Here is a 13,840-nt window from a genome sequence, read left to right as displayed (position 1 = left end):
TGGACTATTGATACTGAGCTTCCAATTTGTTGGCTATCATGCCAGATAAGCTGTAGAAAACTGAAATGTGTCCTGATATCCAGCAACTCAAAATGTAGAGCTGTAACAACTGTGGGACTGAGTTAAAAAAGCTTCCAATCTTTCAATATCTTAATCTTTCCAAAGTGGAAGTGAATGCCCCTAAGTCTCAGATTAGTTGTTCAGGGACAAACAGCCTTCACAGATATTAGGTGAGTAATAACTTGCCACCACCAGATGTTTTTTTATGCCCCAGTCCCACTAGCAATTCTACACGCTCTAAGATGGTAGAGTGTGTCCGCAAACCACATCATCTTGCACCCAGTCTCCCGGCTCATAGATGCCCATTGGCCCTGCTACTACCCAATGGAGACGTATTTGGATTTATAACACTTACTGCCAGCTTGACCTCAGGTAAGATTCCATTTGACAGTGAATGTCAGGAGAGGCTTAACACACTCTTTAGTGATTAGGGTAAAAGTTATTCAGGGAGTGAGTTACCACTGCTTAAAAATCCATGGAAAGACACCTGTAACATTTGCTCCTCTTGTATTTCTCAATAAAATAAGAGTGTTTCCAAGGCCTTATGTTAGGCATCCTGGGAGAAGTTGGAAGTGCAGCAGAAAATCCTTCTTTTAAACTTTTTCATAGTCTAAACCCAACCTTTCAGGTGATCTTGGCAACAGAGCCTAAATGCCACAGTTATTATGAGGCAAAGCATAGGCTACCTTTCCCCCCCTCCCCCATATATAAGGCTATAAAAAGGAAAAACAGGAGACTTTTGGCAAGGGACAAATTACTATATAAAATGCAAAATGCCTCCACAATAAAGAAGTGTGGCTTCCGTTAGAGCCCAATTTGATTTATACTCTTAGCCTTTCTGATAAGTGAACCTTTGCATTTTCATATTTTATCCCTAATTTTTAAGTATCGGAGAGCGTGCAGAGAATGATCAATAAGCAGAGAGGCCACCAACACCACCGCGCTCTGAAATTGCTCCTCTCGCTTTTTCTCCAGGGACAGCAACGGCCACTCATCCCCCCTCTATTACAGCTGCCCCTGATGATTAAATATCAGCACGGCACAGCTTTGTAGTATATTCTCCTAGGAGACCCGTCCTATTCATTTCTAGCATAATCTCTTACACTCATTTCTTGGGGATGAAAACCCATCTTGTCGCTTTCGGCCAGGTCCCAGAAGTGAAATACTAGGGCACATTAATCTGCCCTGACAGCCTAATCCCACTCCTCACAACCTCCCAGCAATTCCCAGCTTCCTAATTACCTTCCATAGTTTGCCTTTTTAAGGTTTCCTCAGAGCCACGGCTGCACACTGCATTAGCTCCTTTTTTTTTTCCTAAAGAATATGCATCTCAGGACGTGAGGAAGGTGTGCTGTGGTGTGCATGGACTTTGGGTGTCTGCGCGAAGCACTGGGTGTCTGTGGCAACAGAGCTGCGCCCTGTGCATCTCGGTACCTTTCCCCTCTACGGACTGCCAGTCTGAAAATGAAAGATTGTAGAATCTGGGGTGACCCAGGCAATAGTGCCCATCAGGAATATTCACGTTTATAAATTACCATGCTTCCTCTCTCCCTCTTCCCATACGCTGTGTATGTACACACACATGTACATGTAAATATACATGATCCTATTTCTACAGCTATGGGCTATGTGCCCAAAGCCAGTTATATAATATATATATATATTTGCCGTAGACAATCAAAGTGAGATGCGGCCTTAAAGCCAATCTTCTCATGTGACCGATAGAAGGTTTGTTTTTGTTTTGTTTTGTTTTTTCATTTAAAAAGTAGGAGTATATATTCATGCAGTGTTTTACATGAAATACATGGGCTCCTTAGAAATGGCTCTATGATCAGTTAAGAGTGCATAAGGCTCCACATCACGCCCCTTCCTGTAGGACCACAGTGCATGTTTTTAATGTATTGATGACTGGGGACTCCTGTAGTAAGTGGTTTGAGCTTTTAAAGCCAGCATTTCTCCAAGTTACCTGATGTTGGAACCCATTTTACTTCAGCTCGCTGTATCTTCTGGCATTTCAAAGAAGCAATACCCTGTGCGATGTTCACTGGCAGTTTATCCTGACGTGCGGGTTTATCTCCTACTGTCATGTTTATTTTCTGTTTTATTTAAATTGGCTTTCGCTCTCAGTGATCCTAGGACATCCAAAGTGAGTGGGTGCGTAAGGGCATGGCAGGCAGGTTTCCTGATGAGCCTTGGCCAGGACAGGAAGCACTGAGTGGTTTGAACGTCTTAGAAACACTGGTAGGAACCGCATGCAGCAGTACAAATCAGGGGCCCACGTGAAACAGAAGGGTTGCTTCAGTGACTTTACTGAAGTCGGTGCCAGCTCCACTCTCTGGGTCCTAAGATGGCTCCCTGCCTCCTTGCTGAGGATTTTAGTACATGAATCTGGGAGGACTGCACGCTTCCTGAAGGTAGCACCCGTGAATTACACATCTGTATTTCCCAAGCCTGGAACCTGACAAAATAATAATCGCCAGAGCTTGCTGGCCACATGAGTGATAGGGACGTGTATCCGGGCACACAGGAATGGACGAATGAGTTCCAGTGTCTTCTTTGCACTATGACCGCGTGAGTATAGTTCAATCTCCAAATTTGCATATTTTCCTGTGCAGAATGAAAGCTGGGATGATATAACGGAACAAACGGAGAATCCAGTGATAAGCCCTGTCCATCTGCTGGAGCGCAGCAGTTCTGAAGCCACAAGGACAAAGGGAGGCAATGCAGAGCGAATTAAGCCTGAGACTGCCTACTATAAAATGTCCCCTTCCCCAGGGCATCCCCGTCCCCATCCTAACAAAGAAACCACTAAGTGACGTGTGAACCTCTAGCTAGCTTACCTTTGTATGGGGTCTGCTAAGCCCACAGGAATATGAAGAGCTTAGATGTCCCCCCTCCCGCCAGCAACTGTTAGGAGGACCCACCCGTGAGTGAGGAGAACCTGAGCAGGCTAGTTACGGTAACAAAGATGAACGAAGGGATCAGAGCCTGAGCTTAACAGCTACGCTAGCAGAACACTGAACTGTGCTTTTGAAAGCTCCTTTCATTGGCGGCCAAGAGCTTCATAAAAAAATCGAGCCTCAAGCTGCACTCAGGAGGCGGAGGCAGAGGCAGGCAGATCTCTGTGAGTTCAAGGCCAGCCTGGTCTACAAAGTGAGTCCAGGACAGCCAGGGCCACGCAGAGAAACCCTGTCTTGAAAAAAAAAACAAAAAACCCAAGTCTCAAATATCAGAAATGTGTGTTACATTTCTAATTCTTCCACTGTAATGAGAAGTCTACAAATTACCTAGACCTGATACTAGCTGGCTGTGTAATCTTATAAGACTTGTGTAACTTCTCTAAGTCTTTGGAGTAAAGTAGAAAAAAATGTACCTATTTTGTAATTGTTACCACGACTCAGTGGAGTTATGCACTAACTGGTAAGTGTGATTCCCAGTGCATGGTGGGTACTTACTGACAGTGGGTATAATTAGTAATAATATAGTCATTATAAAATAGGCTGACACACGTATTGCTGTCAGTCTCCTGGTTTAACCATAATCTCTCCACACAACACCATGAGCAAGTAATTTTTAAACACCTACTCCATGCCAGGCCCACAGAAAGCTCAACATCCAAACCAACGTCATCTTTGGAAATGCACTCCACCTAAGACAAGTAGCGACTGACTTTAAATACTAACCCGTCAATAAGATTAGCCTGGACTTTGCTCCCTTCTTAGACAATGCCACAAACTCAGGCAAGGCTTACAGAAATAACATATGCCTGACTGAAATCTAGTTCCCTCCTTCACTAACACCTCAGGATCACAAGCTCCCCTCACTTAACCGTGCAGCTTCTCCTGGAGTACAGTAGCTCTGAGTCCCTCCAAGGGTCACGGGTCCTCTGAACCCCTGAAACTGATGGTGGCCTTGGGTTGCCTCACACTAGAGGTGCAAGGCAGCTTGGTAATGAAATCCTTCTTGTTTATAGGTGCAGCCTTTTCTTCTCACACCAGCAGGACAGGCTATGCGCTGTCAGTCTCCAGCCCTGGCGAGTTAGGGCCAAACTGTTCTTTCAATATTGCAAGTACCCTGCAGTAAGCCAGCAAAGAAAGCCAGCACGGGGATGAATCCTCAACTGAGTTCTAGAATGACTACTTGGTTCCCTGAGTCTCTCTTGACTCCTAATATGCTCTACATCCTATTCCAGAGAAACAGTTGGGAATGAACTCTTGGAATATTCCAAAATAAGGACTTTACTGAGGGATTATTGTGGGGATTACATTATTGAGGGATAGGCTTTTCTACATAGGTGAAATTTACAGAGAGCTTGCAGTAATCCCCTCAGGTGTCAGTGAACATTTTGTTCCTCTAAAATGGAAATGTCTCTGTGTGTTTTAATTATCTATTAATAATTAATGTAGACTCCCATCTACTCCCACACTGGCACTATGACAGGCACTTGCAAGCGTTTTATTGTAGTCTCGTAAACAACAGATGAGGCGAAACAGACAGTACTGGCATGGTTTTAGAGACAAAGAAACTGGGCCTTAAAGTCAAGTAATTGCTCAAGGCTACTTACTGAAGGAAGAAATGTGACTTCACATCCAAGGAATTCTCTAGTCTTCTACATTAAGATATGATAGTAAAACTTGGGTGAAAAGACCCTAACAGAGGGCTGTTAAAATGTATGTAGAGTAAATTATGAAGATGCTACAGAATTCCCGAAGTAGATAGTCAAGGACATATGATAGGAGAAAGTTTCTGTGCATACTCAGATGATAGATAAGGCCTAGTTCATAAAGACTGCATGCATCACAGAGGCAAACATTATCGCACACACACATATGCACACACTGCTGTTACATATTTTCCTTTTGTTCATTTTCTCATGATCACATATTATATCGCTCACCAGTCTACAAATTCACTAAAGTCAAGGACTGTGCCTTCTTCATTGTATGCCATCCACAGCATCCATACTAACCCATAGAGAGTTCTTGAAAAGTTTGCCTAAGAGGTGAATGGACTCCACAAGCAGTTACCCAGAATGCATTTGCTCATGGTCCACCACCAAAAGCAGTGTAGTCCAAAGAGCCGGTGTGGGAAATGGTAAGGTGAAGGGTTCCGCCTACCCAGCTTCTGTTCTCTTTCAGGAGTGACTCAGCGCTGGCCCAGCTCTACGGGACCTCGGCGACCTTGGAGCATCACCATTTTAACCATGCCGTGATGATCCTTCAGAGTGAGGTGCGACCCCCTGCAGAACGCCGACTAAAGGACTCCCATTCTCCCTGTGCCACGCCATGTGCAAACCCACAGACGCAGGAGGCCGTGGTTAAGTTATACTCAGGCCTCGGTGCCTTTCGCGAGCCTGTCACATGTCAAAGACCTTGTTCCAGGTCTTCCTGAGCTGACTCCTTTGGCCCCCTTGGAGGTTTTACAGACTCACTTACTCGGTAACAGGTAGAGGCTACTTATCAACAGAGTACCATCTTATCTCCATTAAAAGATGCAGACTACCAAGGAGAAGACTTATTCCTGAGTGGCCCAACTTTCTCATTTTTGTGAAACTCAACGCCATGGAAAGAGATGGTAGAAACAGTAAGAGTGAAGCTTAGATAGAGAATAAAAGATGAAAGAACTTAAACTTTTTGGTAGGACTGAATTTGACAGTAAGACATGGGCACTAACCTCAAGGCCAGGGATATGCCTTATTTTCCTTCCTGCAGCAACATAGGACTTAGAAGGCATTTGGGGTGTTGACTTCTCTTTTTCTGCAGAGAAAAACAGAAACCACTAACTGACCCTGGCTGTGGCAGCTGAGTTTTTGAATTGCCAGGGAGAATCTGTTTAATTTTCAAAAGGCATACAGACCCCCTTTTTTTTTCAGGCCCGAAAGGGATCATCTGTGCCCTGCTATTTGTCAGCTCTCTAGCTATGCCATTAATTATTATTATTATCGTCATTAAGGTCCTGCTTCACTGGAACAGCATCATTAAATATGGAGGCTTTTTTTTCCTTCCCTCTAGACTATCTTAAGAAAGCGTGTCTTTTGTAGTATCACCAAAGCCTTCATTCAACCTCATAACAGAGACCCACCACTCCTAAGTGGGATAGGGCACAGCCCCTGCCAGAGGTGTTGTGTTGTCATTTAGGAATAAGGCTCCTAGGTGAGAGCCTCGGGAACTGGTGGAGCCAGCTTCCTGTCATCTGTGGTTCTGGAATATAGACACTGAAAGCTGCAGAGGAGGTAGAGGTAGCGGGTCGGCTTTGGCTTGGGGAAGCCCCACCTTTGTAATCGTAGGGATTACAGTCCAGCTCCCTCGGCTTGCGTCATCTAAACATGGCACCCGGGCACTTCTGCTCCTACTTCTTTTGAGTGGAAATGGAAGCAGGCACTGGACCCCTGGGCCCTACCATCCCTCCATTCTGCCATCAGGAAGGCAGATGTCACCACTGTCCCACTTTCTAATTTACACAGGTGTGCAGAGGCTAGAGGGCTTGAGGAAGTCGGCTCCGGACCTCTTAACTCTGCACACCCGGCTTTCCCATCCGCGCCGTGCTCGCTAGCTCCCTAGGGTGAGTGTAGTCCTTATGAGAATCTCATTCCCACTGAGGGACCAAGCCTTAAGGTGCTGCTCAAGGCCAATCTGCATATTCAATCATTCGCTGATGCAAACTAACTTTTTTTATAAGTTAAAGCTGATTTGGCTGGCTCTGTACTCCCCCAAGAACAGTACTATTTACCATATCCTTTAAAAGTAGTAAAAGGCAATGTCACAGGATAGCCAGGACCTTCAAGTGCAGGTGAGTTCTCTTTTCTCAATGCAAACTTCTGCTCTGCCTTGCTCCTGAGGTTCTCTTGCTTCCACTGGGTGACCTGTGGATGAACCTGGTGGTGACCTGTGGGTAACCTGGGTGAACCCGGATGGCCACTTCCATCAAGGCTTTAAACTACTTTTTCCCAGGCTCTGGAACACTTGCTTGCAACTGTTCCATGAGGCAATGCTCAGGCAAAACAGAAGAAAAACCTGGGCAAAGTCATGGTCCAGCTTTCCTTGAGTTCTTTGCCCTCTTAATCATTGAATAAAGCCTAGAAGCATGCACTTGAAAAATGACTATTAATATTGGACCTGGTCCCAGGTGGAACCAACATCCTGTGGCCCAGGAGTGGAGGGCTCACCCAATGAGATAAATTAATTCAGCAAAGCAGCACTTCTCCTAGTGCTTGATTAAAATGAAATTGCTAATTGATATTCTGGTTCCCCTGATGAATTAACTCACCTCCCTAGTGGAGAACAGTTTATTCCCGAGAAGCCGTTTTGCTCCTTCCCTTCCCTGCCATCTTCCAGTTCTCAATCCTAGGTTCAAATTGGTCTGGTTCCCAGGCCACATGCTTATGAGTTCATATTTCATTCAAAGAAAAGCAGTACATGGCAAGTCCGTGAAGTCGACGGCAGTCACACTGCTAAGAAGGCTTTCCCGCCTTACTAGCAGCAAGCAGTGGGGCTGCCATGTGAGTCTGCTTTTGAGGCGGGGGGGTGGGGTGGGGGTGGGGGGGTGGGGGGTGGGGGGTGGCGGGGGCAGGAGGTGACACCAGAGGGCTGGCTAGTAGCATGGAGGTAAAGCTGTACTGCAGTCTTTGGTAAAAGTCACCATCAGAGTCCCAGACAAAGGGACAATGTTTCTTCTTCATCCTAGCTGTTGAGCAGTTAGCTTGGTGCTGGGAACTTAAACCCCGCACACACTTCCTCAAAAGCACCCCGGCACTTCAACGCAGCGTTCCTCACTTCAGTAGGGGAGGTGGACCTTTGGGTGGTGTCTCCTGTGCGTTGAGAGCTGTTTAACCACATCTCTGGCCTCTCCCACCAAAAGTATTAAAGGTTAGGAGTGTCCCAGGCAGTCATGGCCATCCCAAAGGTCTTCGTTTGATCCCAAAGCTCCCGTTATCTGAACCTTCCCCACTGAGAAACAATAGTCTAATGACCTTTGCTCCTGCCTGCCTCCAAGTCTCTTGTCACCACAGCAAGTGTTTCTAGAATGCCAGCTAAGTCTTTCCTAGTAGAAGTAATATTTCTTTTTAGATCAGAAAGATTCCCAAACGCTTAGCTCACTTCTCCACTGTGTGCGTCCATATCTGTTATAGCACAAGTTCACACATTTTCAAAGTTCCTTTCCATACCAAACAGATAATAAAGTGCAAAAAAATAAAATAAAAAATAAAAAATAAATTTAAAAAAAGATAATAAAGTGCTCCTTGTTCAGCCTTCCCTAAAACAACTCACATCCTGGCTCTGCTGTTTTCTGGGACATCTGTTTGTATTTGTAAAATTTGTATTCGGTTTGGACTGGGGTGAGGGCCCTCAGTTGAGAGCCTTTGCTCTTCTTGCAGAGGACCTGAGTTCTGTTTCCAGCACCCAAGTCAGGTACCTCACAACCACCTGTAACTCCCGATGCCCTCTTCTGGCCTCTGGGGGGCACCTGCACGCACTCCCATGGACCCACACACTCATCCATGCGTATACATACATTTCGATTGAAATGAAAATGAGTCTATAAAAAAAAAAGAAAGCTTTTACTAAACTTTAAATTTTGTTTACGTCCTCTTTAAAAAAAAAAAAATAGAAGAAACACACAGTCAAAAACCGCAGGCGTAATGGCGTGTTTTGTGACGTCCTCCCTTCTCGTTGCAGGGTCACAACATCTTCGCTAACTTGTCCTCCAAGGAGTACAGTGACCTCATGCAGCTCCTGAAGCAGTCAATATTAGCCACAGACCTCACGCTGTACTTTGAGTAGGTATCGGCACCTCGTCTGATTAACACTCTGTCTATAATTAACTTCTGGGTCCGTATTGAATGCTGTATATTATTCCAGCCCTGCTACCAGCGTTCTCCTTATCTAAATGAAGGGTGTAACACCCCAAGGATTCGTGGCCCCAGGGACGAGCGTGAAGCCTTTCTTATGACTGGCGAGCCTCCTTTGGGCCTCATGTCCCTGAGGCTAAGCGCTGGTCATGTCATTTCATACGCTGCCTACGACAGCTGTTTCCAAGTGTTGTCTGTCTCTGTAATGGCGGCGATGGGCATGGACCAGATTCACGGATGGAAGGGTGACTAGAAATGTCAGTCTCTGTTCCTTGCCTCTCTCTGATTTGTGCTTTGAGCATCACAGTCAGCCCCCATGGTCTACCAAAAGGTTTCTCTGTCAGTGGTCAGCAAAGACTTCTGGCCTTTTCCAGCTTTCTTGGCCATACACGTTTACTGCTCTCTCCCTGCTCAGTTCTACTCTTTGCGCCCCAACACCCACGGATAGTCCTTTATCCTTCCCAAGTCCTCTGTAGCTTTCTAATCCTTCTTCCTCTGAGTCCTACACGTAACCCACGCTCTGCTCTCTCTACTGAGATCCTTGTGCCTGTATTACCCCAACGACACAGATTTCCTACAGATGGAGGGGTCTGTAAGGCTCTGGTCTAACTCCCTGAAGTGTAAACACACATATCCTCAACTTCCATCCACCCAGTCTTCAAGGAAACTGTAAATGTAGCTTGGCTATCAAAAAAAAAAAAAAACCTTCCTTATCGCTCCCTCTATATTCTTCATTTTTTAAAAAGATTTTATTTTTTAATTATATGTATGTATGAGGAAGGGTTGTGGACATGAGTGTTGTGCCCATGGAGACCAGAAGAGGGCGTCAGATTCTCTGGACCCAGAGTTACAGGCAGTTGTGAGCCACCAGACATGGGTGCTGGAAACCTAACGTTGGCCTTCTGCATGAACGGTGCTCTCTTAACCATTGTGCCATCGCTCTGGCTCCACGTTTCTGTCTGCACTATTATCTTTTCATTTCTTCCCCTGTAGTGTCCGCCTACTTCGGCCGTTCCTTTGAATCAATGTTATGTCCCTGATCCCACAACTGTATCCTCACTCTACATAGACTCCTAGTCCCACCCCTGCTTCACCATTGGCTGACCTGACCTACCCTTTCGGTTTTTGTCTCTTCTGCCACTTCCCCTTTAAAGTCTCACTGTACCTTGACACTGCATCAATTATAATTAAATTCAGCGGTAGGAAATAGAAACCCCAAAGCAACAAATTCTCCGTTACACAAGAGAAGTCCGGAGACCCACCGTCTCCTGGTGGTACAATAGTTAATGAAGAGCCGGGCGTGGTGGCGCACGCCTTTAATCCCAGCACTCGGGAGGCAGAGGCAGGCGGATCGCTGTGAGTTCGAGGCCAGCCTGGTCTACAAAGTGAGTCCAGGACAGCCAAGGCTACACAGGGAAACCCTGTCTAGAGAAACCCTGTCTTGAAAAACCAAAAAACAAACAAACAAACAAACAAACAAACAAAAAACAATAGTTAATGAAGTCCTCAGGGACCCAGGCTGCTTCTGTCTTCCTGTGACGTCGATCTCTTAGTCAGAGACAAGTGCTCAAGCCCCCGCCCTCCTGCCCTCCTTTCCACCTTCCAGCCAACAGGAAGATGGGATAAAGAACGGGGCAAGGCCACCTTCCAAGGTATTCTAGAAGTTGCCACTTAACACTTGCTCTTGCGTTTCACCAGACAAAATTAGGTTGCGTGGCTCTAGCTAGCGTCAAGGTATGTTGGGAAAGGAAGACTTTCTCCTGGATAGCCATGGAGTTCTATTAACAGGGGGATTGGTGTGGAAAGGGGACAATACATGCCACAGGCATTTATTACTGAATTTTGCTGTGTAGATTATTACCTGGGACAGTAGAACAAGAAAAGGCTGAGAGTGATAATGGCCTGGATTTACATTTCTTTCTGCCATCCTCCTTTAAATTTGGTGGCTTGAAAAGTCTCTATCTAATGATAAGAAATGTCTTTAGAAGGTTAAATATAAAATGAGAGGGCACACCACAACTTACAAGAGTCGTCAGAGCATCTGTGGAGAATGAGAAGCTGACTGAGGTGGTAGATGACCCAGCTGAAGAGGAGCAATAAAAGGCAGGCCCCTCAAAGGAGGAGAGCCCTGAGGGGCAGCCTGCTCTGCAGCCCTTTGCTTGAAGCTTTGGGCCCAAACTGCTATGAACGGTGGATATGACACTCATATCTTAAAACAAGATGGTTGCCTGCTAGTCACGTTACAGAGCACCGAGAAGCCCTCTGCCACCATGACCAGGTAAACCAGCTTTTGTGTCTCTCTGGAAAAAGCTGGAGAAATGAAAAGAGGGGTACCTCACTCGGGGAAAGTACAAGGTGGGCGTAGGAGGATGAAGACTCTGGATTTCCTCAAATGAAAGCCCGGACTCCAGTCGTTCTGAAGTCAGGGGGTCTATAAACCACAGACCCCAAGCTGACAGCTTCAAAGCCATAGTAAACAATTGAAGTATGCCTGTGTGTGTGTGTGTGTGTGTGTGTGTGTGTGTGTGTGTGTGTGTACCTCTGTGCCTGTGTGCATGTCTGTGTGCCTGTCTGTCTGTGCTTACCTATTAAATTTTGGAAATATATTTAGGTGGAATTTTGTAATCCAAAACTCAAACTTAACTGGACCTTCTTTTATTTAGTGAGCCAGTCTAACACGCGCGCGCGCACACACACACACCACTAGTTTTTAATTTCTGACTGTGACACACAACCAGGCAACCAAAGATCAGAGAAGTTTTATGTACCTCTAATGAAAAACAGAGGCCAAAACAGAAAAGAAGAAAAAAAAGTAATATAGAGAAAAACCAGCTGTTAATACCCTTGAGGAAGTCAGAGGCTGTGTCCACTAAACAGTCATAGGCTTCTTTAGGAAACAATCTGAGGAAGCATGAAGAAGAGAAAGCTCATGAAAATGAAACCATGGCGATTAAAAGAAAAGCAAGTGAAAGCACTGGGAAGTTCAGTCAGAAGACTGACGGCAACAAGACAAACTTGCTTCCTATGCTTTGTAGAGCACCTAGATTTGTTAACCACATGGCCAGTTTTCCATGTGACAAATACGAAAGGTTACACATATGACCAGTGAGATGGCCCAGCAGATAAAGATGCTTGCTGCTACGGCTGACTGCTTGGCTTTGATGTCCAGAATCCACATGCTAAAAGAGAGACCCATTTGTTCAGGTTGTCCTGACCTCAATACATGTGCCATGGCAAACACACACACACACACACACATACACACACACACACACACACACACACACACACACACACGCATGCATGCACATGCACTAAATGTAAAAAAAAATTTTAAAGACTTTTATATATATATACTTTGTGTGTATGTGAGTGCAGATTTACACATGTACATTTAGTGTGTGTGCATGTTTACACATGTATATGCATGTACATAAATGCCAGAGGTCAATTTCAGATGCTCCCCAACTTGTTTTTTGAGATAGAGTCTCTTATTGGCCTGGAACTTACCAAGCAGGCTAGTTTGGCTTGCCAGGAAGCCCCAGGATCTCCCCCCCCAACCCCCGGCACCCGTTCCCATCACTAGCCTCAGGATTACAAGTGTGCCCACCACACCTAGCTGCTTTTCAAATAATATTTATTCTTCTCTCATGTTTTACATCCCAGCCTCAGCTACTCCTCCCACCCCTCCCCTTAACCTCCCTCATCTTCCTGAAAGCTCAGCTCTTCTCTCTCCCAGGTCCACCCCTGCTCCTCCCTTGAGAAAAGAACAGGCCTCCCAGGGTCATCAACCAAACACTGCATAATAAGCTACAATAAGACCAGGCACATACCATCACATCATGGCGGGACAAGGCAGCCCAGCAGGAGGAAAAGGCATGTCTAGCTTCTTAGCATGGGGGCTGGGGATGAAACTCAGATCCCCGGGCTTATGTAATAGGAACTTTATTATCTCCTGGCCTAACAAATACAAATCTTAATTAAAATAAAAATATATGCTTTTATAAGCCTGAGGCTCTGTTGCTAAATAGCACATTGTTTTCCTCCGAGACGCTTTCCTTCATGTGTAAAATGGCAATAACTTAGTTTACTTATATTAAATGTCTTATGGGTGGTGACATCAACAATCTACAAATTTACAATCTATTTACTCTGAGCATTCTGTGGCCCTCAGGCTGCCTTCACTATCATAGCTGCCCATCTTTTTCTAGACTGATGCTCCTGGATTTAGGATTTATGAAAAACCCCATGTTATGATGCTTTTGTTTCTTCCTTCCTGGCACTTGCAAGATTTTGTGTTATTTTTTTTCTCAAAACAGAAGCGTTTTTCTAAACCAAGTTTCCAAGGAACTCCTAAAGGGACAAAAGGAAAAAAAAAAAAAAGCTACCCTCAGCGCTGGGTGTCCATTTATCACGCTCTGTTTGGGGTGTGAGGCATCAGTGAGTGAGCTCGGGAATACAGTCAAGGAAGTTCGCTCATTACTCTGTTCTTATCTTAACGCTGCAGCCCCTGCTAATGTTTGCTGACTCCCACAGAAGCTGCCTTGCTCTCCTTCTGTCAGCATTATTGTTTTTGAGGTTCTGAATAGCTCATTCTCTCATCTAGACCTCCAGGGGACTGAGCCGTGTGCCGGTCTAAAGTTGCATTAAAGTATGGCCATATTTTCAGCCCAAACAATCCCTCTGGTTAATGAGGGAGAAACAGCTACTATATACACAGTTACACAGGTGCTTATATTTCACCAGTGTACAATTAGGGAACTGGAAGGCATGTCGGAGATGACGTCATCCACTTCATCTCCTCTGCTTTTCAGATCGGGCACTGGTGGTTAAATTGCACAGCTTGGGTCACAAAAGCAGTTATCGGCAAAATTTGAGCCTGTACTTGCCACAGCCATCACATTCCTTCTAATGGGTGAACCAAGACACAGT

At 45.4% G+C, this 13,840-nt stretch overlaps 1 protein-coding gene across 2 annotated transcripts in view; it reads left to right on the top strand.

The window, feature by feature from the left end:
* The window catches only part of PDE11A (phosphodiesterase 11A), a gene marked incomplete at its 3' end in the record, with an annotated part of 371,638 nt that overhangs the window by 297,491 nt on the left and 60,307 nt on the right, over positions 1-13,840 (top strand). For both annotated transcript variants that reach the window (XM_084800165.1, XM_084800166.1), the window contains exons 14-15: positions 5,199-5,289; positions 8,736-8,836. In XM_084800165.1, the coding sequence (XP_084656291.1) occupies positions 5,199-5,289; positions 8,736-8,836 (192 nt within the window). The remainder of the gene's footprint in view (positions 1-5,198; positions 5,290-8,735; positions 8,837-13,840) is intronic.

The sequence above is a fragment of the Acomys minous genome (genome assembly GCF_964271855.1).
Source record: "Acomys minous genome assembly, chromosome: 10".
NCBI classification, from domain to species: Eukaryota; Metazoa; Chordata; class Mammalia; order Rodentia; family Muridae; genus Acomys; species Acomys minous.
This window is presented reverse-complemented; position numbering and strand designations above follow the sequence as displayed.